The sequence below is a fragment of the Lacerta agilis genome, chromosome 10 (genome assembly GCF_009819535.1).
Source record: "Lacerta agilis isolate rLacAgi1 chromosome 10, rLacAgi1.pri, whole genome shotgun sequence".
Lineage (NCBI taxonomy): Eukaryota > Metazoa > Chordata > Lepidosauria > Squamata > Lacertidae > Lacerta > Lacerta agilis.
The window spans coordinates 17,773,364-17,800,187 of record NC_046321.1 but is presented as its reverse complement, the minus strand read 5'-3'; the positions used below and the strand labels follow the sequence as shown (position 1 = coordinate 17,800,187).

Below are 26,824 nucleotides of genomic sequence, written 5' to 3'. Positions count from 1 at the left end.
GAATCCTATGCAAAAGCACGTGGCAGTTCAAGTGAGGTTTCTGGGCTACCAAAGAAAATGTAGAGAAATGAAGCATCCTTTTAATCCTATCTCCATTTTAGTTAGGAATAGACCAATCTGTCAATCATGTTCTTCTGATGGACAGAACTACCAAATTATGGACCATGCTGAAATTCTGGACAAATGGCAAATCAGAGAGCTGGGCCTGATTCAGTTGTAACTGGTGCCATGCAGAGGCTGGTTTACATGTTCAGAGGCTGGAAATGTAGTTATATCCCCCCCCCCATAAAATAAAATTTAAAAAATGTGAGCTTTTGCTAACAGAGGCAATATTTGCCATAATGGGAAAAAAGTGTTCAGCTTCCTACAGTCTAAAAGCTTCATTTTAAATGTTTATGATAAGAGTGAGGCAGCTAGACTGGTGACTGGGAGCTGCACATAACACCGGTCTTGAAAGACCTACCATATTTTCCGGCGTATAAGACAACTGGGCGTATTATTATTATTATTATTATTATTATTATTATTATTATTATTATCATTATCATCATCATTATCATCATCATCTGAAAGGAGACTACTCCATCCCTGTATTTTTGCATGAGTCGGTGATCTAGATGTGTCTCTGCATTTTAAAAAAGTAAGTTGTGAGCATGAATTCTCACAGAGATGCAAAAGGTAGCCAATTCTGTGGGCAAGCAAATTGGAGGCATTAGCACATTGGAAGTAAGTTAACACTCCTTTCCAATCTGATGCAGAGATATAGCACAAAATTAACAAAGAGGGCCTTCTCAGTGGTGGCTCCTCATCTGTGAAATGCTCTCCTCAGTAAGGTCTGCTTGGGACCTTCACTGACATCTTTTTGGCACCAGCTAGAGATTTACCTTTCCCTCCAGGCCTAGGAATGGACTGAGCTGATTCTGTTTTATTGTTAGAGTGCTGCCAAAGCTTCCTGCGCCTGTGAAGGAAGTACTATTTTTGTGTTATATGAAAAGCAATGTTTTATACACATTTTTCTTTCCTCTGTATAATACAATGAGTTTATGTTTTAAAATGTAAATCGATTGGATACCTTTTAAGAAACAAGCAACTAATAAGTTTAAATAATGCCAGTACTACTGCTATTAATAATGGAGCATAAAGCCATACAGTTTCTGGCTAATCCTTCACTTTTTAAAAGCAATTAATCTATTTTTAAGGCCTTTTATTGGGTGGATGCAATTAGGGCTGGATGAATCAGTCTTTTTCCAGTCTCCTTCACAAGTGCTAACTTCTAAGTTTATTGCATCCCATTTCCACAATAAGAGTTTGGATTTTGGATTTGATATCCCGCTTTATCACTACCTGAAGGAGTCTCAAAGCGGCTAACATTCTCCTTTCCCTTCCTCCCCCACAACAAACACTCTGTGAGGTGAGTGGGGCTGAGAGACTTCAGAGAAGTGTGACTAGCCCAAGGTCACCCAGCAGCTGCATGTGGAGGAGCGGAGACGCAAACCTGGTTCCCCAGATTACGAGTCTGCTGCTCTTAACCACCAATGTTGGTGTTTTTTAAAATTATTATTTAATCCTCAATAAAATTTGCATCTAAATATATATTTTTAAATGTTATCTCTCAGAATATGCCTTCTAAAGCATGTTTGGATAAGTTTCTGTAGCCAAGGGCTGTGTCCCAACATTTGGAGAACTGCAAAAGCCAATAGCTAGTGATGTTCCGATCTGTGCATAAGTCCGGAAGGTGTAGATCAAGTCAGCTCACATCTGAATGTGCAAAGATTAAATTCCTCAAGCCCCTCCCTAGATGTGTCTGCTGTTAATTCAGTCAAACTCATTGCTCTCCCAAAGATGTAAGGTAGGGTAGAGCTCTCATAGCTGAATGGGCAGCAGCTTTGTTTTCCAACCAAGCTGAAAGGGGAATTCCCTCTGGCTAATCCAGCAGCAGCTGTACTAATCATTTATTAGGTTCACACACACACACAGTGTCTTTGAAGCAGGTGTTAAGTGGTGAAGCAGGTGTATAGAAAATAAAAATAAAATGGCTCAAAGCTGTCATGAATCTTTTGTTGTTTCTCTGCAGGCACTAATTTCAAATGAGTTAATGTGTGTTCATCTCAGTTTTTCAGGCCTTGCCAGGCCAGACATGCGCTGATCTCTGTGTGCTGATCTCTGCATTGAACTCTGTCCTAGGGCTCAACATCCTTGCCTCCTAAACCACTAGTTTTCTCCAGCTGGCATTTATGTACAAGAAATATTAGCATGGTTTGGGAAGTGGGTGGCCTAAGAATTAAAATGTAACGGGGTGGGCAAATGCGCCTGTGATACCATCAGTTTCCAGTGATAAATTACTCTTCTTTGCCGTTAAAGGATTTTTTCCCCAGTAAAATCTGTACATTGGAGGGGGGAGGGGGTGTTAGCAAAAAGAGGCTTTCCTTGGCTTTTGTGCTTCAGGAGGATGACAATTTTTTAAATATTGAATTGCCTTGTGTCTCTTGCTGCTTGGTGGAGAAAGTCAGAGCAGCATCTTCATGTTTTAGCTCAGTTGTTCCTATAAAGCCAGTGTGGTATAGCAGTTAGAGTATCAGACTAGGACCCGGGAGACAAGGGTTCAAATCCCTGCTTGGCCATGAAGCTCATTGGGAGGCCTTGGGCTAATCACTGCCTCTCAGCCTAACCTACCTTGTTGTTGTGGGGATTAAATGAGGAGGGGGGAAACCATGTATGCCACCTTGATTTCTTTCGGGGGGGGGGGGATATAAATCCAATCAATCAATAGTTCAGTCCAGCCCTTCCACTTTCTCTTTTAAACATGTTTTAATATTTATTTCGGGATGCGGGTGGCGCTGTGGGTTAAACCACAGAGCCTAGGGCTTGTTGATCAGAAGGTTAGCGGTTCCAATCCCCGTGACGGGGTGAGCTCCCGTTGCTCGGTCCCTGCTCCTGCCAACCTAGCAGTTTGAAAGCACGTCAAAGTGCAAGTAGATAAATAGGTACCGCTCTGGCGGGAAGGTAAATGGCGTTTCTGTGCGCTACTCTGGTTCGCCAGAAGCAGCTTAGTTATGCTGGCCACATGACCTGGAAGCTGTACGCCAGCTCCCTCGGCCAATAAAGCTAGATGAGTGCCGCAACCCCGGAGTGACTGGACCTAATGGTCAGGGGTCCCTTTACCCTTTACCTAATATTTATTTGGAATGCTTCAACAAAAAGCAATCTCAGAGCAGTTTAAAAAAAGAAGAAGCATAGGATAACAAGACATTTTGAAGGTTGCAAATCCTGGGGGATCAGTGGAGCTTACATCTGAGGAGACCTGTGTAGGATTGAACCATTAACCTCTTCACTCTAACATTTCAGCACAGTTTCATCTTCCATTTTCTGTGTGTCTTCTGGGCCTTATCAAGGAATGGAGAAAAAAATGGATTCCATTCACAATAAAGGCAAAGCCCTCCCTAACCCATGGTTTCTGAAACAATGTGCGAAAGGAAACACAGCCAGCCTTTTAAATTCACACTTCTTGAAAATTGCAATACAATTTTTCAGTCACGTAACATGTACATGTATATACTGAAACAAAGTGTGCGTGGAAATGTGTATATTAATGTGGATAGCGCATGAAGATGCATTATATATGGGGGAATTACTTTGAATAGATGGGTATATTGTGGGGGGAAATGCATACAAACGTAGGAGAAATTTGCACTAAAGTGCTGATGAAGTTTCAGGAGGACTTTTTTAAAAAAGTGAACTGATGTGGAAATGTGGAGAATTGAATTTAAGATGGGGGAAAAAGAGAGAAACAGGCAGAAACCAAAGTGGACAGATTTGCCCATCACCAGCCTCTGCTTTATGCTGGGTCAGACAATTGATCCACTTACTTCAGTTATTGTCTCCATTGACTGGCAGTGGCTCTGCTAGTCACTCTCGCTTTACGGGTTGTGTTTCCTTTGAAGGAGAGGGAACTGGAGACTTAAGATTAGCAGCTGTCAGCCTGGAGATTGTACTTCAGATGGTGAGCTTTCCCACCGCTGTCACTTCCTTTAGTGGCAGTTTGATCTGCAGCAATTAGCAGATGTCGCTCATAGGAAAGATCCTAGTTCTCTCTAACTAGGGTGGAGATACAAAGAGCAAACCTTGATCTTTGTCCTCAGCAGGAGACACACACAAAGATGTCTCCTCTCATAAGGTAAGGGGGATGAAGGAGGGAGGAGTGGGGTCAGCAACCCTTAGAGTATCAGGGAAAGTCAGCACAGGTTAAAGGACCATCTAGGAAGCTTGGGGGGTTCCTCTCCTTTTCTACCCTTTCCCATGCAAACCCACAAGTCCTGCTGAGGTGCATTCTACCACTCCCAACAATTTGGACACAATCCAGCCAGTGCTAAGGATTTTTAAGGCATAGGATTGCACTGTAACTTCCCCTTGATTTTAGTAGGAGTGTTAGCATCAACTTTAAAAAAATTGCATCTTGCATTTCTTTTTAAATGAAAAAAAATGGTTGAGTAAGAAAAGCTTACTGGGCATATCTAAAAAAACTGGGGAGCATTTATATGCTTTTAAATCACCCAGTGTTTCAGGAGACAAAGCAGAAATGACTTTTGCAGCATAGTCTTTCCCCATCACTGTAATTCACCTCTCTCCTGAACCTGCTGTAAACTGCTGTGCTTTGGGTGTGCCATGCAGCAAAAGGGAGGTGGAGAGGCAACATGACTGTGGTGGGAATGGGCTGCCTTATCTCATTTTGCATTGGAAGATTTACATTATTCCACATAAAGAGGCTCTGTGCAATTACAGGGTAGCAGGTCTGGGTCACCGGCCACATCCAGCACTGCACTTGCTCACCTGGCACCACCCTTCAACCTCCACCCATTGAGAGAATGCCTGACTGCAACTCATGGCCACACTCACAGACCTTCCTCCATTAATTCAGGAGCCCTGTGCAATTGGAGCTCTTGACTTCAATGGGAACCCAAAGAGCAAGGAAGCCAAAGTCTCAGCACCTTGGATAGCTCCATGTGCGCAACGTGCTCCAGAGAAAGATGGAAGTTGACAAGACACCACTACCCCTGCATGAGGTGTGTGGCTTCTTAAAGCCTGGTTTGAAGCTGAGCATTTCTCCTCTTCCCCATGGCTTCTGAAGAGACTAGGGAATTATGTCAGGATGTTGTTTATTGATTATAGCTCGGCTTTCAATACCATCCTTCCAGATATTCTCATTGGAAAGTTAAGAGACCTGGACCTTTCTTCTAACATCTGTGATTGGATTAAAGACTTTCTGAGAGACTGGACACAAACAGTGAGGATCGGGCCTGTTACATCTACCTCCCTGAAGCTCAGCACTTGCACTTCACAGGGATGCCTGCTAAGTCCATACCTGTATTCGTAGTACACATATGATTGCATTTCATCTGACCCATCTTCTGCAGTTATTAAGTTTGCTGGTGACACCACCATAATGGGTTTAATTACAGGTGGAGACAAATGTGCTTACAGGGGGGAGGTTCAAAAGGTAACCACATGGTGCTCAGAGAACAATCTGCACCTAAACATTGGCAAGACAAAGGAGATGGTGTTGGACTCTTGGAGGAAGAGAGGGGAGCTAGCCCCTTTGTATATCGGGGGAGGGGGCTGTGTGGAGAGAGTCTCTTCTTTTAAATTCCTGGGAGTCCATCTTAGTGAAGACCTTACTTGGAAGGTCAATACAGCCCAGGTGGTCAGGAAGGCCCAAAAGAGACTTCATTTCCTTAGAGTCTTCCAAAAGAGCAATGTTAGACAACAACAAATGATTTCCTTCTATTGGTCCATGATAGAAAGTGTTCTTTCATACTGTATCACGGTGTGGTACGCTGGTTTGACAGCCATGGACAGAAAGTCCCTACAGAGGGTGGTGAAGACAGCACAAGACATCATGGGCTGTCCCCTGAGTCCGCTAGATGTTATCGCAGAAGATCGTTGCCTCAGAAGAGCGAGGAACATTCTCTGGGATGACTCACACCCTGGCCAGCACCTTTTTAATCTCCTGCCCTCAGGCAGGAGATATAGTAGCATGATAAGCCGAACCAACAGGTTAAAGAACAGTTTTTACCTGTGGGCCGTGAGGCTGCTGAATGGAAGAAAGCAACATTTCAGCTGACTTTCGGGGTCGGTGGTTGTACGACAGCACCTAGAGTGTAACAAGGACTGAGAGAAGGGGGGGAGGGGGCTCGTTTAATCTCACTGTAAACGTGGTACAGTGACAATATTTCTATTTCTGCCCATGCACTGTTGGACTGGCATTGTGGAATAGGAGGGGGTTGACTTTGATGAACTGAGTTCAGCTGAGGGGTGTGTGTGTGTGACAGCTCTGTGAAGATCAGGGCTTAGGCCACATGTTAAGAAAATAAGAGCAGCTGTGCTGGATCAAGCCAAAGACCCACCTTGCCTTCTCAGTGGCCAAACATATGCTGCTGGGAAAGCCTGGAAGTATGGCATGAGAACATCGGCACTCACTCCAGCAGCTGGTATTGAGTCTGGCATTCGAGGTAGTACACAGCCATCATGGCTAATAGCCACTGAAACAAGAACCTAAGATTTATAGTTGTCCACTTTGATGCAGTATCAGGAACCTGGTTCTGTTCTCCAGCTGGTGGTGAAGCAGCCCTTGACTCAGCTTGCTGATGATCCTCCTCTGTCTCTGAGCCTTGGATATTATTCAAAGCCATCACACCTCCACAAGGATAACTAAATCCCCCTTTCAGATCTTATCTCAACATGCTGAGGCTGCAGGTGATGCCCGGTGGGGGCCTTCCCCAAGCCTTTAAACATATATATATATATATATATATGGATCACTTTTGTGCAGAATGCATTTTGAACACATGGAAGGGGTTAAAGTCTATATGCATCTCTCCAGCGCTGAAATGGGCAGCTTCAGCCAGTGTTCCCATGTATGAGTGGTGGGAAATGTTTTCCAGTCCAAGGACTCCATTTCCTTCTAGGAAACTTTCTGGGGGCCACTTGCCAGTGGTGAGCAGGACCAGAGGCAGTGCAATGAATGTGAGGTGCAGTAGGCTGGTTTCTACATCCATTTGTATACTTCTCTAACCTCCATCCATACAAGCAAGAGGCAAAAACACTCAGTGCAAAGTAGGGCCAGCAAGGGGGTGTGGCCTAGGGCGTTTTCTGAGGGCCATTTTTGGCTCTTGGGCCTTTGGTTCCCCACCTCTGCTGTATATAAAATCCAGATCCCAATACCTGCTACACTTTGTCACATTCTGTAGCGCTTGGCGACAGGCACCAAGTCCCTGGAGGATGAACCAGGTATAAGCATATTTATCTTATGTGTTTTGTGTGCATGTTGAGCTTTCCATTTTATCATATCCGAAGTGTTGGTGCACAATTTTTCATACTAACTTGTGTTTTTATAATGAGCAGCACAGACACACTTTAAGTATGCTTTCACATTCCTTTGAATGCTGTAAACTCCTCTAAGCCAGGGCAAAGTATAAAATTTAAATATAATTGTCATGATCATAAATGCCCTAGGGCTGTTGTTTTTCTTTCTTTTTGTTGACTCTGCTGACTGGATTTTATTATTCTTACTGCCTGCTTTTTTGGTGGGGGTTGCTTTGAGGCCAAATTTGATTGCCTCATTTACCAGGTGTTTCCAAATGAACCGATTATAAGATGAAATCCTAACGGACCAGCCTCCAGCATATTTCCCACTTTGCCTCCTTCCCACCCACTTTCCACTCCCAAGTCAAGTTCTATAAACTTTATTTAAATACTAGGCACATTATATTTTAAAGGAATGAAAGCTTAAGTAGGTCCATATGTGAAATGAATCAGGTTTCTTTGCCAGCCGGTGTTGCTGTGGAAATCCTGACCTGTCTCCATAATGCTAGCAACACATCATTGCAAGCAGTTTTGCCCAGAATTGCATAAATGGGGTCATGGAAATACAACAAAGGACAGACACATGTTTACTGAGTTGGCTTTTGAAAGTGAGACACTTGAATATGGCTGAACAAGCTTAGTGTTCAGGGGAATGTTGATTTCTACAGATTCTACAGATTTCTAGAGCAAATCTGACTTGGAATTAAAGCTTTGCACTAATCACATCCATTTGAGCAAGGGCTTGTAGCTCAGTGATAGAGCAGATGATTTGCATGCAGAAGGTTGCAGGTTCAATCCTTGGCATCTCCAGATAGGATTGGGAAAGACTCTATCTGAAACCCTGGAGAGCTGCTGCTAGTCAGTGCAGGCAGTACTGCGCTAGATGGGCTAGTAGTCTGATTCAGTGTTCCTTTGTTCCTGTTTTGGAGGCTGTTATGTATTGAGCTGAATCCTAGAACAGTAGGATCCAGAATGCAGCTGTCTAATTGGTCCGCAGGAGCCACCCAATCCAGCTCCAGGTGGAAGTGAATCAGCAACCTGATTGGCCTGCAAGAGCAGCCAATCAGGCTCCTGGAGGAAGTGAATCCGCAACCTGATTGGCCTACATAAGTAGCCCGGAATTAGCCAATCACATGGGGCCCATTGTGTAAATAATGTATATATAGCAGATGTTTGGGGGAAGAACTCATTCCTTGCTACTATGAGCTGAATAAAGAGCATGAAATTCACACTTGACTCCGAGTATATTTCAGAAGCAAAGACCAGCTCATGTCATCACATGGTGTGGATTCAAAACTGAAAAATAAAAATTGATCTCATGACTGATACTGTGGTTGTCTGAATGGTTCACCACATGTACTCACTAGAAGAAGAAAAAGGCACAAGTGATTTTGGTTTAACTATTTTTCTAAAATATAATACTGCAGAATACAAGGTTATATAGGGTTGCCATACATCCGGAATTTCCCAGACATACCCGGAAAACTGTGGTCGGAATCAGTGTCTGGGTGGAAATCATCCAAATGGCCTGGAAAATCCGGATATATGGCAAAAAAGAGCTTTTGTGTCCAGATTTTCACTTTTTGAAATACAGCAACTTTAAGGTTATGCATATAATCACCTCCCAAAAGCACATCTAGTTGTAGATTGTTGGCCCACTATTAGCACAGGTACATTTTTGCCTGCACAAAGGGGCTTCCTTTCCCACTGTGCCCCCTAAATCGGTTCCAAGGGTGTGTGTGTCCCCCCCGCAACCCGCAAGAGCAGTTTTGGAAGGCGCAGGAGCACATGGGGAGAGGTGATTGCATTGTGCAGATGTAATTCCTTGCGCTATTGAGACAACTCTTATCAGATGCAGCCCTCAATCATTAATTCAGAAACAGTATTAATACAATAGGCACTATAAATAAAATAGGTCTACCGCTGATACTTAAACAGTACTCAACAACCCATAAGATTGTACATGATCCTGTACTTTTAATTCCCAGAAGAAAACAAACTCCATTTCCCCACAAAATAATAATTTCCCCATCTTTCTTCTCTCACTCTAGCAAAGTTTGTAAGTTTTATCATGCTTGAACACATCCACATTTTCAATAATCATTGAAAACTACAGCTTATACAGATAATTGTAGATATCAGTAAATAATCATTTCTTGTTCTTCCTCCAAAACTTTCAGCCATGTTTCCCTGAAATGTTTTTATTTTGGGACACATCTAAAATATGAGTAATATATGCTCTTAACTGATGGTATCACCAGAACAGGTCAGTCGTTCCTAGAAATACTCTGCTTAGTCATAAAGGGTATTGGCTCAGTAGAGAGCATCTGGTTTTCTTGCAGGCAGTCCAAGGTTCAATCTCCATTTTCTTCAGGCAGGGCTTTCCCTGCCTAAACCCTGGAGAGTACAGTACAGTACAGTACAGTACAGTACAGTACAGTATTAGGCTAGATGGAACAATGGCCAGGTTAGCACAAAACAAAGTCTCCTAAAGGAGTTAAATACCACCTGACAAGTGTTGTGTTTTTTTTTTAATGACTTCGGCCACACAAATAAATATCATTTGTATTTTTCAATTTGTACACCTTGGTTGGGCATTTCTTGGCCCGATAGAAGATTTGTTTGTTTATGCTTTCAAGTTAGTTTGAAATGTTATGATCTGCTAACTATGAATTACATGCTTTGATGAATAGTTGAGTGGGTTGTGGTTCACTATAGTATTTTAATATTTCCATCTTGTCTTATTTATGAATGTGTGTTAGCTGCTGAGATGTCATAGGCTAATTGCTTTATGATTTTTGCACTATTTTTGTCACTTTGATGTAAACCACCACAGGCCTATATGGAAACATAGGATGCAAATAAAATTGACACCGAAAGTAAACAGGTGAATAGACCATTTCTGTGCTGGGCTCATCCAGAAGTCACTGAATTCCACCCTTCAGTTACCAGAATTTTGTATTTCCATAGGTGAAAACCTTAGCTTCTAACACTAGGGACCTCATAATTAGATTGAAAACAACGTAATTTACAGCCTCTGGACATGTGACAAAACTACCCAGGATGACTGGCTCAGATTCTATCACCACACTGAAATCACCGTGTGAAGCATCTTCCAAGACAAGATCTAGATTTCCCATTGCTTAACCTTATGAAAAACAGCATGTCGTGTGCATTGGTAGTTAATCTGCTTCCTATTTGATTCTCTTGACAGTGGTTACCTGTTCCGTCCTTTGTTGCAGCCACCTTCTGCCTATGAAATAACCTCATACTCCTGCCCTCCCCACTGTTTTCCAGTGCTGTCCTCTCCTTGTTTTGCAGTTCATTCTCTTTTGCTTCTGTGCAGGTTCTCTTTCGCCTGTCCTTCCATTTATAATTCTTTACCTCCTGATATGCATCATGTCGAAGTGCTCACCTCTTCTAAGAAAACTCTTATAACTATCTTCCCCCCCCCCTTTCTTCCTAGGTTTTTCTTGACAGCAATCTCTATATATGCCAGTTTATAAGAGCTGCAATTGAAGTTCTCTCGCAATCTTTCAAAACTTTTAAAAAAGAAGTATTTGTGTTATTCCTTCCTCTTCCAGTCTTTTATTCTTTTTTAAGGTGCATGGGGGTATGCCTCTATGAACATACTCTATGAGAAACTACATGCCCAAATGGGTTCTGTGTACATAAGCTGAATAATCTCTCTAAACAGCACTGAAACAGCACTCTCTAAACAACAGTCTTCAGAGTCAAAATGGGTTTACTGTATTTACTTATTGTTTTTCTATCCCTCCTTTCCCTCCAAGGAGCGCAAGGTACTGCACATGGTTCTCCCCTTCTTCATTTACCATATTTTTCACTCCATAAGATGCACCTTTTCCTTCTAAAAAGTAAGGGGAAATGTCTGTGCATCTTATGGAGTGAATGCATGGTCCCTGGAGCCGAATTGCCCAGGGGCCAAAAGCAAACCGTGCTCTTTTTTTTTACAAAGAGAGAAGGGGGTGTTGAAAGGAAGTGATCCGGGAGAGAGATAAGGCTCCCTTTCCAGCCCCAGCCCCTTGCCCAGGCCTCCATTGTTGAATGCAGAGGGAGGCTGTTTGTTTCCCCAGCCACATGTGACTGGCTGATTAGATTATCTGTCTGGTGACGAGGCCTGCTCGTCCTGTGCGAAATGACCAGTCTCACAACAGTGTGGGTTGAAAGAGTCTGATGATTTTTGGGGCTGCAAGAGCCTTATTTATACAAAAGCATACAGGACCATTTCATCATATTTGGACTACATTTCATCAGCCATAGGATATGGAAGTGCCATATATGGGTAGGGTGGGACTACATTCTTGCATCAGCCAGGGGTATGGAAATGCCATATATGGGTAGGGTGGGCTTCATACTTACAACATGCCATGTCTACGTAGGTTAATGGGCCTGTGTGCATGTGATATTCCCTGTGCTTAGTAGGTGTGGTACATGTTCATCCTGATAAGGGCGGTACCCCAGCAGGCAGAGTGCACGTTGGTGCATGGCCTTCCTGATAAGGGCAGTTTGTGGTTTTTGTGTCACTACGCCCAAACGGCCAGTTTCCCTACAGTCTGGAAACTGTAGAAATGGCTGTAGGACTAGAAGCTGCAGAACTGTGAGTTGGACCCCATAAAAACGGGGCTTTTCCTCTTTGCAAAAAAAGCTGCACCATTTTCAGCTGATCCTCAAAAAAACAGGGCTTTTCCCTTTGCAAAAAAGCTGCACCACTTTGAGCTGATCCTCCTAAAAGGGCTTTTCCCTTTGCAAAAAAAGCTGCACCACTTTGAGCTGATCCTAAAAAAAACAGGGCTTTCCCCCTTTCCTCCTCTAAAAACTAGGTGAGTCTTATGGTCAGGTGCGTCTTATGGAGCGAAAAATACGGTAATTCCCACAATGACCCTGTGAGGTATGATAGGCTGAGAGGCAGTGAATGGCCCAAGGTCACCCAGCGAGTTTCATAACCAAGCAGGGATTTGAACCCAGGTCTCTCAGGCCCTAGTCACTACACCACACTGGCAAGCCACTTAGCGTGCAGCTTTTGGAATCAATGTGTTTCAGGACTTTGGACCAACAATGCTTTTGTTCATGTGAGATAACACACTGTGTTTGCATAGAAATGGTATAAGGCCACACGAGATTAACTCAGCTATTATTGCATATCCTATTGGCTATCAACCATAGATTGTGTTTTGATATAGGTTTTGCGTACATACGTTACAGAGAAATGTTATGGTTATCTAGACCTTGACTTCATTCATTTGTCAGGGATTGCATTCTCCAGATTTGGTTTTCTGGCAGTACACAAGCCCCTTTGGAGCAAGATCATGGTTCTATGGTAAAAGCACATGCTGGACATGTAAAAGGATGAGGATAGCAGCTGATAGGAAAGAGCTTTCTGCCCAGGGCCCCAGAGAGCTACTGTCATCAATCTAGACCACCTTCCCTAACCTGGTGATGTTTAGAAACTTTGGACAATTATTAGGGGAAGGGTGAAAGCTCAGTGGTAGAGCATCTGCCTTGCATCAGTCTGCGACATCTCCAGGTTTGGCTAGGAAAGTCCCCAGTCGGAAATCCTGCAAAGCTGCTAGATGGACCAATGGTCTGACTCAGTATAAGGCAGCTTCCTATATTTGTCTGTCAGTATGGCTGTGGCATTCCCTACAAGAGCACAACCCTCAGATACTCTTGGGCCCCTAAGAGGGGATTGGACTAGATGACCCTTGGGGTCTCTTCCAACTCTATAATTCTATGATTCTCCAAAAAGTCAACAGAGCCTTGTCCATTTTGACAGTAAGCAGAATGAACAGGGAATGAAGCTGAATGTTGGAAGAATCAGGGCAGCCCAAAATTATGGACAGGGTGTAATTTATGGAATTCACCCCCACAAGAAACAGTGAAAAAGAAAGCCATCTTTGGATGGCTTTAAAAGAGGATGAGATAAATTTGTGGCGGATAAGGCTATCCATGGCTATTAACCCTGATGCCTATGGTCTACCTCAGGCGTAGGCAAACTTGGCCCTCCAGATGTTTTGGGACTACAACTCCCACCATCCCTAGCTAACAGGACCAGTGGTCAGGGATGATGGGAGTTGTAGTACCAAAACATCTGGAGGGCCAAGTTTGCCTATGCCTGCTCTACCTCGACTGTGGGAAGCACTATGCTTCTGAATCCTAGTTACAGGAGGGGCGAGTGCTGTTTCCCTGGGTCCTGCTTGCCTGCTTCCCAGAGGCATCTGGTTGGCCACTGCTGCAAGAAGAGGATGCTGGACCAGTTAGGCCACTGGCCCAACCTAGCACAACTCTTCGGATGTTCTTTGAGAGTGCACTGTCATCCCTTTCAATAGAGGGAGGAGGGGGAAACCAAAAGTCAACAAGAAAAGCTGACATTTGGGAATCAGCATCCTGGAACATCCCATTCATTTCCTTGAGAAAACAATTACTTATAAACTAATGCAGATTATTATTATTATTATTATTATTATTATTATTATTATTATTATTATTATTATTATTTGCATTGCCCTGTTTGAGCTCATTCACTGGCGAAGGAACGCTTGATGGAAAGAAATTGGGGCGCACCGCAGACAGAAGCAAATCCTGGGCTTGAGCGGGAGGGGGTGCATGAGGCCATACAAGGTGCACGGGAGCAAATGTGCCAGTTTGGCACGGCAACCGTGGGTGCCTGGGGCTGTGGGTGCTATGCAGCGTGCATGGCCCTGGCGGCGATATTTGTGGGTGCCCGTCCCCTTCATGGGGAATTTTGCGGGGGCTCGGGCACCCAGGACCCCAGGGAGCTGGCACCTATGCACGGGAGGGAGAGGATTGTTCCCCCCACCTTCCACCCCACCAGGAGAACCCAGCTTCTGGGCCGGCGGGGGAGGGAAGCCTCCCCGGCTGGAGGGAGCATGCGTGCTGCGGGGGAGGGACGGAGAGAGGGAGGGAGGGATGGCGAGGGGAGGCGGCGGCTGTTTATTTGCAGCTGGGCCGGCGGAGCAGCGGCAGAACGCGAGCGGGCAGCCTCCGAAGCAGCAGCAGCAGCGCCGCCGCCTGCTCCGGCTCGCGGCTGCTCTCCTCTGGCGCCATGCCGGCGTGGAGGGAAGGCGAGGAGGCGCTGAGCTGGGGATGCCTCGACGCCGCCGCCGCCGCCGCCGCTGCTGCGCAGGAAGAAGGCAGCTAGCCCGGCAGCGGGATGGGGGCGGCGGCGGCGGCGGGAGGCGGCGGCCGGAGCAGCAGGGAGTCACGAGCGCCTCTGCGCCAGCCGCAGCCGCCTCCGCGCTGGGCTGCCCGGGCCAGGCGCTGGGGAGCCGGGGCGGGCGCGGCGCTGCTGGCGACTCTCTGCTACCTGAACTCCCTGCGCGGCGAGTTCGTGCACGACGACGTGTGGGCGATCGTCAACAACCCGGACGCGCGGGCGGCGGCCCCCTTGGCGGCCGCCTTCGGGAACGACTTCTGGGGCAAGGGCATGGCCGAGAACACCAGCCACAAGTCCTACCGCCCGCTCTGCGTCCTCACCTTCAAGTAAGTGGGCGCGGAGCGGGTGCCCTTCTTCCATAAAACCGCGCAGCGCCGAGGAGCCGGGAACCTGGCCTCCCGGGTGATGCAAAAGCACTCTGCACATGCCCAGTGGAGCGGGCGCGTTTCTCGCCAAACCAGCCCTTTCTACCAGTCTCAGGAGTTACATTGCGCCCCAGACTGTGGGAGGCAGTTGGGGAGAAGGGAAAGCGCTCTGCACATGCCTGGGGGTAGAGGAAGCTAGTTTTGAAAGTCGGGTGGGGAATAGTCCTAAGTCTGTTGGGGTTGACAGTTTCGCGGGAAAGGATATGGCTGCTTAACTCTTACTCTTACATCACAGGGCAGGCAACGCTGAATAGACTTTACTGAGAGGGTGGGAGGGGGAAAATGAGTCCCTTCCCTGAGAAACTTAGATTTAAAAAATGTTGACAGTGGGTGAGAATATAGGCAGGGAGAGGAGTTGAAGAACACTGATGAATTCTCTCTTCTGTTTTGGGATAGAGCAAAGAACCACAGGGATGTTGTGTGTGCATGTAGTTTTTTGCTCAGGTAGTAAATGTTCCTGTGCCCATCTTACCACCTCTGGTTGGACCAGATGACCCTTGGGGTCCTTTCCATCTCTGTGGTTGTCTTGATTCTGTGATTTTGAGTTCTTCTTTCCCCCAGGCTCATTTGAGTCCCCTGGTGCAGCAGTCATTCCCACAGCTAGTCCTGGCAACTTTCCTCGCTGAATCCTGGGCCATAAAGTCTGCCGGAAAGTTGATTGTGCTATGCCTTTCCAAGCATTTCCTGTGGTGCTGGCCAGGGTTTGTATCCAGTGCTAGCCCCACACAGAGCAGATTCACTGAAAATAATGAATCCAAGTTGGCCCTTTCCAGTAACACAGGTAGGCCTACTCTGAGTAGGACTAGTATTGGAAACATCCCTATGGCTGGTATTCCTTCTGAGCCAGTTCTTTGCTCCTCTTTGCCTCCACTGGAGCAGGCTTAGGACGTGGTTCAGCCTTTCCCTGTGGGGATAAGATGCTTTCTTGGTTGCTGGGTGAACTTTAGCTATGCAAAGCTACAAATCCCAGCCTCACTCCTGAGCCAAGAAGGGTTTCCTAACTGGTTGTAAATATATTCTTGGTTGCAGATGATCTTCCTGCTTTTACCCCCGGGCTTTTCCCCCTTTGGGGTGGCTCCCCCTCTGGAGTTTAATGCCAGAGGTTTATGCAGCCCCAGTGTCCCCCCTCCCTTTCCATTGCTCTATATGGCTGTATGCCTGGGATGAAAAACGTCTCAAGCCAACTGATTTGCCTTTCGTCTTGGCCTCTCTCTTTTCTTCAGCTTTAGTACCTCCCAGCGGTTGACACTTGGTCTGTAAGGAACATAGGAAGCTGCCCTTACACCATGTGAGATCATTGGTTCATCTAGCTCAGGGGTCAGCAAACTTTTTCAGCAGGGGGCTGGTCCACTGTCCCTCAGACCTTGTGGGGCGGGCAGGCTATATTTTTTTTTGGGGGGGGGAATGAACGAATTCCTATGCCCCACAAATAACCCAGACATGCATTTTAAATAAAAGCATGCATTCTACTCATGTAAAAACACGCTGATTCCCGGACTGTCCGCTGGCCGCATTTAGAAGGCGATTGGGCTGCACCCGGCCCTCGGGCCTTAGTTTGGGGACCCCTGATTTAGCTCTTTATTGTCTACACTGACTGGCAGCACTTCCCAGTTCTAACTGGGGACCCCACGGATTGAACCTGAGACTTCTGCATGCAAAGCAAGTGTTCTGCCACTGAGCCACAGTCAAAAGGGATGTTAACTGGAATCTGACATAAGCTAGATCAGACTGTTTCCCCATATTTATTAATGTAAAAAAACAACAACATTTAGATGCATAAACTACAACAAATGGCCTATACATATTTTAATACATAAGTGAATAATTCATCAGTGCAAGTCGCACATAGGATTATTAGCACTCTTTTAACTTTCATTTTTGCCTGCTGCCTCCATCCTTAACTGCACTTGCAAATTCTTTCATTGAGTGGTAAGTTTAGACTCTAGGTCTCCCACTCAGCAGCATTTGAGAGACAGAAAACTGCCTTATACCAGGCTAGGTCCGCGTATTGGTCTAGCCCCGTATTGTCTCCTTTGGCTGGCAGTGACTCTCTAGGGCAGGGCAGCCCAACTTTTCATACCAAGTGGGCTGCACGAATGCTTTGACATGGAACCTGCAGGCTGCACACTGCCTTGTTGCACGTTGGGTGGGGTGCGGGGAGCGAGGCCAAAATTTGACACATGCCCCAGCCCTCCCACCTCCATCCCAAAGCTGCAAAAACCCTAACTGGGCCTTGGGAAGGAGACGGGGCAACTCTAGGACCCTGTCAGAGCCCCCTGGCTTCCTTCCAAAAGCCCAGTGCCTCACTTACCCAACTTTGGGAAGGCACTGTAAGGACTGAGGGGATGTCAAATGTTGCTGAGGGCTACCAAGAAAGGCCTTGGACCACCCTGCAGAGGTTTACCTGCTACTTTTAAAAAACTGATGCTGGGGATTCCTTCCACCTGCGCCAGGAGCTCTAGTGCCCTTACAGCAGGAACAGAGGACCTCCCACTCCCCAGATGTTGTTGGATGCCAACTCCCATCAGTCTCATTCAGACTGGCCAGTGGTATCTTTGCAGCCTGCTGTGGACTTGGCTGGGGTCATGCCCTGTTTCTTGGATCACACTTTTTTTGTTCGACACTTTGGGTCTCTGGGCATCTGGCTATGTAGCCTAGTTTGGGAGGGACAGTGGGAAAGAGACACCATCTCTGTAGGACAGCATTGGGTTTGCATGCTGAAGCTTCTAGATTTATGCCTTGCTACCTGCAGCTTGACTTGTTATACGGCAGCTTCCTCTTCCTCTTCGTGGACACAACTGGCACTTGATTTGGATTCCTGCATAGGTGCTTGCCTTATACTGAGTTGTACCACTGGTCCACTGACTGGCAATGGTTCTCCAGGGCTTCAGACAAGGGACATTCCTAGCCTCACATGGAGATGCTAAGGATTGATCCTGGGGCCTTCTGCAGGCAAAGCAGATGCTCTACCGTAGAGCTGCAGCCCTTCCCCTTCCTAGCTGCTGAGTGTGCTGCATGGGCCATGAGGCATATGGGGAGAGGGAGGGGCTTCAGCATCTGGCTTCCCACTCTGGAAGTGTTAACTTCATTGTATGTCATTTTGGGGGAGAGTTGTGCTCTGGAAGGGTGGCATATTAAATTTTAAAATTTAATAAAGCCTAACTTGGGTGGGTTAGTGAGGCTTTTCCACTGGAATTCTGTCTTGCTGTTTAACTTGCTCAGAATTGTGTTTGAGGCTTTCTGCATCTTGCATTCCGCATTGCCCTAGGGAGAGTGACACAGCTGCATCACTTAAGGCTTTTGTTGAATACAGTGGGTGACAGCATCACATGGCGCCTTCCAACTGCTCGGTGGTTCAGTGCTGCGGCAATAGCTCTGCTTTGCTGTCTCCTTGATGCTTGTCAGAATACCTGCTTCACTCCTGTATGGGGCCCAGTTCTCCAGCCAGATGACCTCCAGATGTTGTTGGATTGTAACTCCCATCATCCTTGACCACTGGCTGTGCTGTCTGGGACTGAGCCCAAAACACCTGGAAGGCACAAGGTTGGGCAAAGCTTCTCTATGATTGCTCACTGTGTTTTGCCTTTGATACACTGGTGATTATTTGCTGCTATGCTTTGAGTTGGGAAAAGCAGTGGCGCTTGTGCAGCCTGGGGCTGCGCCATCAACTGCTCCAGAAACGGGTGTGACCTTTTATGAAAAACAAAGAGTCTAGTTGTGATCCGCCTCTCCAAACTGTCCAGTTGCAGTTCGTTCCTACACTTGTACCGGTGGGGAACATGTGATCTGTGAGTGAAACTTGACCCTTCTTGGATCCCCAGTGTTTTTCCATAGGCTATTCTTGTTCTTGGGCTATCTCATATTGAATAGTTTTGTCATGCTGTTGGCTTGGGTGCTATTGTGGAGCACCTGCGCCAAACATTGGCAACCGGGTGCCCTCCACATGTTCTGGACAACAGCTCCCATCAGCCCCAGCCAATATGATGAATGGTCAATAATTATGGGAATTGTAGTCAGGAACATCTTGAGGGCACCAGGTTCCATTTCCCACCTCTATGCTATGGTTCCCATGGTACTGGGTTTGGAGTATGGTGTTTTGGGCTAATACATGTTCTCTGGGAGCACAGTGTTGACTGATGCATTGAGTGGGTTCCTCACCCCTCCCCTGCCAGATTTCTACCCGTATGCATTGCACAAGGTCTTGAGCTGTGCCGTTGTACCTGCGTGACTGCTAGATGTGGCTGCGCGATCTGCCAGAGGTGTGCTGGGGCAAGACAGTGGGACGCCGTGTACTGCAGGGGTACTTAGATGTAAGCAGCATGTGATCATGGAGCGCCTAACTCTTTTCTGCAACCTGATACCCTCCCTCCTGGTGTTTTGGGCTACAACTCCCATTGGCCCTCATGCTGACTGGGGCTGATGGGAGTTGTAGTCGAAAACACCTGGAGAGTCACCAGGTTGGAGAAAACCTGCCCAGCGTTTTCCTTGGTTTGGTTGGCATCTTGGATTCGATGGAAGTCAGTAGCAGGGACTTTCCAGTAGTTGATAGCCGTGCCAAGGATACACTGAGAAGCAAAGGAAGATAACTGAGTGAGAGCGAAGAGGGAACAGGGGCTTTCTGTTGCTGCTTCTTTCTGTGTTTAGGGAATTGTCAGATTATTTGGGTTGCAGTACACAGTGCAAGGAGAAATATAAATAATCCCCTTGCACTATGTAGCTGGGTTTCTCTCTCTCTTTTTTAAAAATGCACCAGATTGATTCTCTATTTCTGGCATTCCGCCAGACCTCTTAATCCTGCCAAAAATGTGTTGGTATTTTTTTTTAATTTTTAAAGTACATGGTGTACTTCTTTCTGTTCCTGTGACCATTTCCCCCTTTTTATCTTTGAGAAAACCCCTGTACAGTCAGAGCAACACCTCTATAGTTCTGGTTAGCAGCATGATGCAGCATTTGCACCAAGTTCCCTGTCTGCAATCAATAAAACAAAAGAAGCACAAAAATGCCACAGTGGCATTGTAAATGAATTGGGGCGAAGTTGGGGGAGCTTGCCTTATCTCTGGAAGGATTTGGTTTACCTTCTATCATTTACACATTCACCATCTCTTTCAGTGGTCGATGATAGTCTGTTTCAACGAGCCCTTAAAAAAAAAGATTGGTTTTTATACATAACAGGTACATTACATAACAACTCTCCCATCTCCATAATAAGTATCAAATTTTACATTGACACAAAAAATTATTACTAAGTCATACAAATTATACAAATTTCCAGCATATAAAGTTCTGGAGACAGCATAAAAGTTTTTTTTTGTTTGTTTGTTTTAAATCTATTACAGATACATCATTCCCAGGGTAGTGGTGGGGATAGTTCAAGCTGTGCTGTTCAGTTTCATTTGTGTATTACAAAAATGGCAACAGTGTTGTGTGTATTTGGCCCTTTCTGAACATTTCAGGCTTGGGCAGGATCATGGAAGAAAGAATGGCTTTCTTGAGATGAGTCACGGTGTGATGAAAGCTTTTGTTTATATGTCTCCCTATTAATAATTTGCTCACACACTCTATTCAATGCAATTCCCTGTCACTTTCCTAACCGCAAAGACTCTGTCTCTTTTTTTAAAGTGGATTTGTTGTGCTAGGGCGGGTAGCAGAGCACTTTAATCCCTTTTAATTGCTCAAACCTATGAGCTTGAATCCCTCTGGCAAAGCACTGGCAGGTTTGGAAGCGCCCACAATCAGCCAGTGTATAGTTTTAATCCATTTTGGGTTGCTTCCTCCTGTATCCTCCCAATTGGAGCCTCTCCTTTTGCATTGGCACGCTGTCTAGAGAAGCATCTTTACCAGGCCGCACATTATCCATCCATTTTGCACCTTTTCTCCATAAAAGCAGACTTTGCCAACTGGTTGTGAAAGGAATCAACAATCTGGGACATGGGAACTAGACATTAGTTATACCCGTTGAATATCCAAGAGAAGCAGCTGCGTATGGTTTCGAGTAATAAGCTTTGAACTGTGCATTAATATAATTGGGATAATGTGTAATTTGCCCATTAGGCAGCTTAATAGATGGGATTATTTTCCCCCCTGTTTTTTTAAAAACTTGTTTCTACAAGCAAAGTGGCACCTCGCCTTTCCTACTAGTTCTCAGAACTGTTGACAAATGTAGTGCAGATAGAATTTGGTTTTGTAAGATGGCAAAACATGTCTCGTTCATTTTTTTACTTCACCTCCAAACACTCTCTCTTTGAAACTGAGATGTATTAGAACAGGAATGGGAAACCTGTTCACCTCCTCCTCCCATCATCCCTGAGCACTGGCCATGCAGTGAAATCCCACAACATCTAGAGGACCACAGGTTCCCAATCTCTGCATTAAACGGTTCATTTTTAAGGGATCTAGCAAAAAGCAGAAATCTCTTACAGTGAAGGTCGTTAATCTTACGTTTGCATCTAGTTAGGTGTTTAACCATATATTAGGAGCCTTAAAAGAGGACATTGAAGCATCGAATTGTAGAGTCGGAAGGCACCATGAGGGTCATCTAGTCCAACCCACTGCAATGCAGGTATCTTTTTTGCACAATGTGGGGCTCGAACCCACGACCCTCATGCTCTACCGACTGAGCTACCCCAGATGGACATGTGGTTATGGAGGATGGAAAACAGGGGGTGGGGGTATTTCAGCTGGTATACCAAAGTGCATGTATCAACCCAGAGACTCTGAGATTTTGCCTCCAAATACTGGATGCTCGAAACAAACATTCTCCCCCCAAACAAACAAATCCCACACAAAACGTGGATGAGAGATAGACATCCATACTTTGCAAGAATATTCCCTGTAGCAGAGGGAAATATGCAGATATTGGTGCATATGGGTTTTTGTGTGTGTGGCAATTTGCATTGTAAGGAGTTGCTTGCTGATTCTGTGGAGGCCTGACACTACATCACAATTGGTGGGGGCTTCTGCATTAGAGTGAATGGGGCATTGGCTCACCAATCATAGCCTACCCACTAATAGGGCACACCTGGCTTCTTCCTTCCAACTAGTCCAGAGGGTAGCTCTGTCTGTCAGCTTTCTCCTCCTTTAGTCTCAGGGTTGCCCTTGAAGAACCAAAGGCACGTAAGGAAGCTGTGGTTAATGGACATTTGGAACACCCTCCCTGGGGAACCTAGACTGGCTTTCTCCTTGTTCTTCTGCCAACAGGTGAATACTTTTTTGCTCCAACAGGCTTTTGGGAAATGACTGCTTTTAATGAAAGGGCTGGTGCCCTGCTGTTTTTATTTGGATGGTTTTTTGAAAAAGTATTTTTTTTATTGAATATTTTCTTGATTTACAAAGGTAGTGCTCTCTTGTATTTTTTCCATGTAACATTTTTACAAGTCAATTTGTTGAGACATTAGGAAGAAAAGGGGGAAAGAGATGGGTGGGATGGGTGGGGTGGGGTGACTATGCTTCTATTTTACTTAATATATGTAGGGTTTGGTGTCAGCATTGTTTGTGCAGGTTCTCTGTTGTTCACTTGTGCTCCTTTGGTGGCGAGAGAGGTCGGAGTTGGCGTAGGGTGTGATTGATCATTTGTAGTTGGCTGTGGTGGTCTTTGGTTTCCTGTGTGAGTGGGGTGGGCGAGTGTTTTTGGTCAGGTTAGCCATATTGATTTCTATGCTTTCGGTAGATTTTTGTCATTGTTTTGTTGGGCTGTGTGTGTGATGAAGGGGAACCATATCGGGGTGAAGGCGTCTTCTTCTATTTGTCCCCGTGTCAGTTTCAGCTTACTGGTTAGTTTTTCTAGTAGGGCTGTTTCCCATACTACTTGGTACCATTGGTCCATGCTTACTCCTGACAGGTCTCTCCAGTGTCTGGTTATGATGTTTCTGGTTGCTGAGAGTAGGTGGGTTATGAGTTCTTTGTGGTGTAAGTGGGCATTGTTGTCTTGGAAGATGCTTAGTAAGACTAATTCTGGGGTGATTTCTAGCACTTGCTTGGTTATCTTACATATTTCTCGTATGGTTGTTGTCCAGAATAGTTGGATTTTGTGGCACTCCCACCACATGTGGAGGTATGTGCCTGTGGAGGTGCACCCTCCCCAGCATTTTGGTGAGGTTCCTGGGTGTATTAGCGCTAATTTTCTTGGCGTTAGGTACGACCTGTAGGTTAGTTTCTTGGATGGTTTTAATAGATACAGATAGTTTTACCTCTGTCGACGTTTAATTGTTTATTAATGATTGTTTTTTCTTTGTTTTTATCCGTTTTCATTTTTATGTGTAAGCCGCCTTGAGTCCCATTAGGGAAAAAGATGCGGCATAAATATTTGGGGTGCATTGACCTTGTCTCCTGGGCACCATGAAGCTGTCCCTTTATCCGGTACAGATTCTTAAGGATAACGATAGGAGTGCCATACTCCCCCCCCAAATACCAGATGTTCTAGGGAACTTTATTGTTATTTCAGCGTTTTTAATTAAGGACTGCAGGTGCACAGCCATAAATTAACTGTGTGCGTGTGTTCGCATGTGCGCGCACACACATTGCATATTATATTGTAATGATTCCTGCTTTCAGTAGAGAAGCAGCACAAATGAAATTCTTGCAGCAAAATGCCACTGCTGTTTAAGGTAGGTGCTACAACGCTGTGGAGTAAAGAGTCTGTCATTGTCAATGATCCATATACTGGCAATTACCTGCTGAGCAGAATTAGGTGACTTCTGCCTTTTCCTGCATCTTTACTGATGTTGGGGTTGTGTATCTAACCAGGGATGAAATCCTACTATACACTGCTGCATAGCAGAAAATAACCTTCCCAACAGGTGCAATCGGAAAATGGTTTTGGAATTGATACGTGAACCCAGTGGCTATACTCCTCTTATATTGCAGTATCTTCCAGGGTGGATTCTCATTCTTAGCAGGCATGTGAAATGTTGCCATGCTAGGAGATGGTGGTCTGTAGACTCCCACCACTTGATCAGAAGACCAGCATTATTACTGTTCAGAGCAGTCGTAGCAGCGTGGAGATAATACTACACTTATATTATTCATTAATTAGTGAATATATCCTTTACAGTGGAACCTCGTGTTACGTACTGTCCTCCTTGCGAACGCTGTGGGTTACGAGCTCCGCTAACCCGGAAGTAGATGCCCCTTGTTGCGAACTTTGCCCCGGGATGTGAGCGGAAGTCGTGTGCTGGCAGCGTGGCAGCAGTGGGAGGCGCCATTAGTGAAAGCACGCCTCATGTTACGAGTGGTTTCAGGTTACAAACAGACCTCCGGAACGGATTAAGCTTTTAACCGGAGGTACCACTGTAATGCCAGAATAGGTTTCTGAGTGGTTTAAAAGTATAGAAACTGATTTAAAAAGCATTTGAAATATTATCTGCTATAATTAAAACATGCAGTTTTTAAATTGGATCTGTGACCGTATAATAAAAATTATTGTTGTAAAATATGCAAGTCAATAATCCCATTAAAATTACACAGTGATTAAAGTGGGGGACCTGGGTTGAGAGATCAAGTGAACATCCCTGGAATGCCAGTAACAGATGGAGCCTCTTGTTTCTCAGCAGGGAGTGCCGCTGGCAGAAAGGCCCACCACTATAACACCAAGTCTATGCTTGGATACCATTGGACACCATCTTGAATCAAGATGGCGGACTGAACCTCTCAAAACAGCAATGATATTAACCACTGGTTTCAAAATTGCACTGATTTTCTGGTTTCTTAGAATTCCTGATACATTCTGTGTACAAGGCTGTTAGTAATCACATTATTGGAATTGCTTTACCTCAGCCTACCTCATGGATATATTTTAATTGATAGACCAATGCCTTTTTGGAGCAGGGCAGACATTACTCATCCTCTCTGTTAATCATGGTTAACAGTAGGAGGCCAGCCCTTGAACACCCCATCCTGCATTGCAAAACCCCTTTCCTGATGAAAATCCCATCACTGCTCCTGAGAGCAGGTACCATCCTTAGGTCTTTCCAGAGCTGGCTGGAGATTTTCTTTTCTTTTCCAGCACTTTAAACCTCTGCTTAGCTCTCTTAGCTTTCATTCTGCCGTGACCCCCCCTCCCCCTTTTGTTTAATTGCCCTCCTGTTTTAATCACACACAAAATTCTGTTTGAAGCCTGTGTTTAATTGTTACACCAACTGGCTTGCTGCCCTGGCAGCAGCAGTACTGAAGGGCAGCTACCATAGAAATGGTAACCAATAGGATTTGGGGAAATCAGATGGTGGTTCTTAAAAATCTGCAAAGCAGCCAGTAAGGGGAAATAACTGCTTTTAGACTTTTGTCTTAACTTTTCTGGCAACTGGATGGAGAGAGTGAATTGGCCCTAGGCTCTAGGCTCTTGTGCCTGCTCTCAGCCTCCCCCCACCCTGCCCTGCCCCCACCCAGCAGTGACCACCACCTCCTGACTAAATTTGCAAAGCCTTCCCTGCTGCGATCTGGATTCTCCAGTGAACTGGTACATTGACGAGCTCTTTCTGTTCACTTCCATCTATGCAGAAACCAAAGGGGATGAGAAACCAGCATAACATGTGCCACCTTGCAGCCAGGCTTGCAAATACTGTAGCTCCTGCCCTGTCCCAGAGGCATGGTGTATGTGTGACCACCAGGCAGTAAAATATTTATACGGCGGTAACTTCAGCGGACTTCATTTGAAACCGCCTTTAATATGTGTCAATTGATATCCTGCCTTCCCTGAAACTCCCGTTTCCTGCTCGGTATCTTATTACTGTTCTGGTTTTCTCTTTCTTTCTTTTTTTTAAAAACAGGCTGAACGTATTGCTGGCTGGGATGAACCCGTTCTACTTCCACGCCGTGAATGTAGTCCTGCACTGCCTGGTGACCCTTGTGCTGATGTACACTTGTGACAAAGCCGTCTTCAAGGACAGCCGCCTGGCTTTCGTCACGGCCCTCTTCTTCGCTGTCCACCCCATTCACACTGAGGCCGTACGTATATATGAGAAGCAGCTAAAGGGACAAGGGGCTTGTAATCCTGCTTCGTGGAAGCACAGACCTCCGCAGTAATTGGAAACCTACCCTTTTCCCACGATAAGAGCTGTGCTGACTCAGTAGAAAGCGGCTTAGTAGTGATAACTGTGGCACGCTTGCGTCAAAAGATGAGCGAGAATTGCACCACCGTATTTAGAGTAAAGGACTGGTGTGGCGGGGAGGGGAAGAATTAATTTTCTCTCTCCATGATAATTCCTAGTCCTGAGCAGGTTTGCTTAGTTGTAAGTATACATGCCTCTGTGCTAGAAGTATGATCCTGATTAAGTGCCTAACACAGTATTGCTAGGAATGTGAATACCAAGGGTTTTTCGCTGAGAATAATGAGACGCTTAGCAGTTGCACAATACATATATATTTTAAAAAAAAATCCTTCTGAGATGTCTGTCCTGCTGAGACATTGTTTGGCTTCCTTTTCTTCCTCTAGCATTCTCTCTCTTAACACAAAGAAGTAACCCGGCATTCAACAAGCTCTCCAAGTTTTATTACGTCTTGAGAGAATAATGAATGTTGCAACATGCCCACAAATTGCATCGTGCGTATGGTTACAAATTGGAAGAGCTGAAAACATTGATCAGTTAATCATTGTGGTTCATTTATAAGGGACTAGAGCGCTGATTTCTAAAACGAGCTGGCACCAGCATGTCACACAGCTAATATTAAGCCCTGCTCCCCTAATATATCTTATATACTGATTTTTAAAAGATTTCATTCCTTTCCTGGGAGTAAGTATCAATGAACTCAATGGAACTTACCGTATTTCTACATAGACTAGTATACTAGGGTATTGTTGCCAGAGTGTTCAGGGCACTTAGATACTATGTTGTAATCCCCAAAACTTCCCTTT

At 45.4% G+C, this 26,824-nt stretch overlaps 1 protein-coding gene across 1 annotated transcript in view; it reads left to right on the top strand.

Moving 5' to 3' along the window:
- The first annotated feature begins 14,551 nt into the window (after positions 1 to 14,551).
- Positions 14,552 to 26,824, top strand: part of TMTC1 (transmembrane O-mannosyltransferase targeting cadherins 1) — a 132,701-nt gene continuing 120,428 nt past the window's right edge. The window contains 2 exon segments of the mRNA XM_033161599.1: positions 14,552 to 14,880; positions 25,740 to 25,917. Coding sequence (XP_033017490.1) covers positions 14,552 to 14,880; positions 25,740 to 25,917 — 507 coding nt within the window.